This window comes from Mirounga leonina, unplaced genomic scaffold (genome assembly GCF_011800145.1).
Source record: "Mirounga leonina isolate KUSES-001 unplaced genomic scaffold, KU_Mleo_1.0 Mir_488, whole genome shotgun sequence".
NCBI classification, from domain to species: domain Eukaryota; kingdom Metazoa; phylum Chordata; class Mammalia; order Carnivora; family Phocidae; genus Mirounga; species Mirounga leonina.
The window spans coordinates 208,895-209,879 of record NW_023270777.1 but is presented as its reverse complement, the minus strand read 5'-3'; the positions used below and the strand labels follow the sequence as shown (position 1 = coordinate 209,879).

At 73.3% G+C, this 985-nt stretch overlaps 1 protein-coding gene across 2 annotated transcripts in view; it reads left to right on the top strand.

Annotated features, from left to right (window-relative positions):
• The first annotated feature begins 866 nt into the window (after nucleotides 1-866).
• The window catches only part of ANKFY1 (ankyrin repeat and FYVE domain containing 1), an 85,520-nt gene continuing 85,401 nt past the window's right edge, over nucleotides 867-985 (top strand). For both annotated transcript variants that reach the window (XR_004676344.1, XM_034989319.1), the window contains exon 1: nucleotides 867-927. Coding sequence is in view for 1 of the 2 variants with exons in the window: in XM_034989319.1 (XP_034845210.1) it covers nucleotides 918-927 (10 nt within the window). In the remaining variant the exon portion in view is untranslated. The remainder of the gene's footprint in view (nucleotides 928-985) is intronic.

Here is a 985-nt window from a genome sequence, read left to right as displayed (position 1 = left end):
CATGTCCGCTTGCATGGGCTTTAAACGACTAAGTGACGGCCTGTGGTCCCTGGTGGGGTTTGCAGTGGAGTCCTCGGGTGTGCACTGAGGTCCACAGTGGGGTGTGCAGTGAACTCTGCATTGGGGTCACCGGTGGGGTCCCGTGAGGTCCACGGAGGGGTCATTGGTGGGGTGTGTGGTGGGGGGCATAGTGGGGTCAGAGGTGGGGTGCGTGGTGGGGTCCACAGTGGGGCCCATGGCGGGGTCATTGGTGGGGTGCATGGTGAGGTCCTCGGTAGGATGTGCAGGGGGGCCCGCGGTGAGGTCCGTGAGGGTGCATAGCGGGGTCTCTGGTGGGGTGTGCAGTGAGGTCCGTGGAGGGGTCCGCGGTGAGGTGCGTACTGGGCTCCACGGAGGGGTCCGCGGAGGGTTCTGTAGCGAGGTCCGCAGAGGGGTGCGTAGTGGGGTCCCCGGTGGGGTGTGCAGTGAGGGCCGTGGAGGGGTCCGCGCTGAGGTGCGCAGTGGGGTCCGCGGATGGGTGCGCGGGGGGTTCTGTAGCGGGGTCCGCGGCGAGCCCCGCCCCGGTTCCTGTCGCCTCTGCCGCCGCCTCAGCTCCCCGGTCGGAAGAGCGCCCGGAGACCGCGGAGCCCCTCTCGGCCGCCTCCCGGCCAGGTTTCTGCGAGGAAGAGCGTTGCCCGCTGCGTCCACCCCGTTCAAGGTCCTGAACGGGCCGCGGCCACGACCCCGGCCGTCGGCGCGCCGCACGCCAGCGCCTCGAGGGCGCGAGGGGAGCGGAGGCCACCGCGCGCCGCCTGCGCCCGCCTCCCGCTGGCGCTGCTTCCGCCCGCCTCCCGAGCTCTCGCGAGACCCGCGGCCCCGGTCCGCGCCGCCCTGGGCGCGGCGCTCCTCTCGCGAGGTTGCAGCAGGGCCGGCCCGACATGGCGGAAGGTAGGGCGCGTGAGGGGCCGCGCGGGAAGGCGCGGGGCGGGGCGGGCGCTGCCGGCCG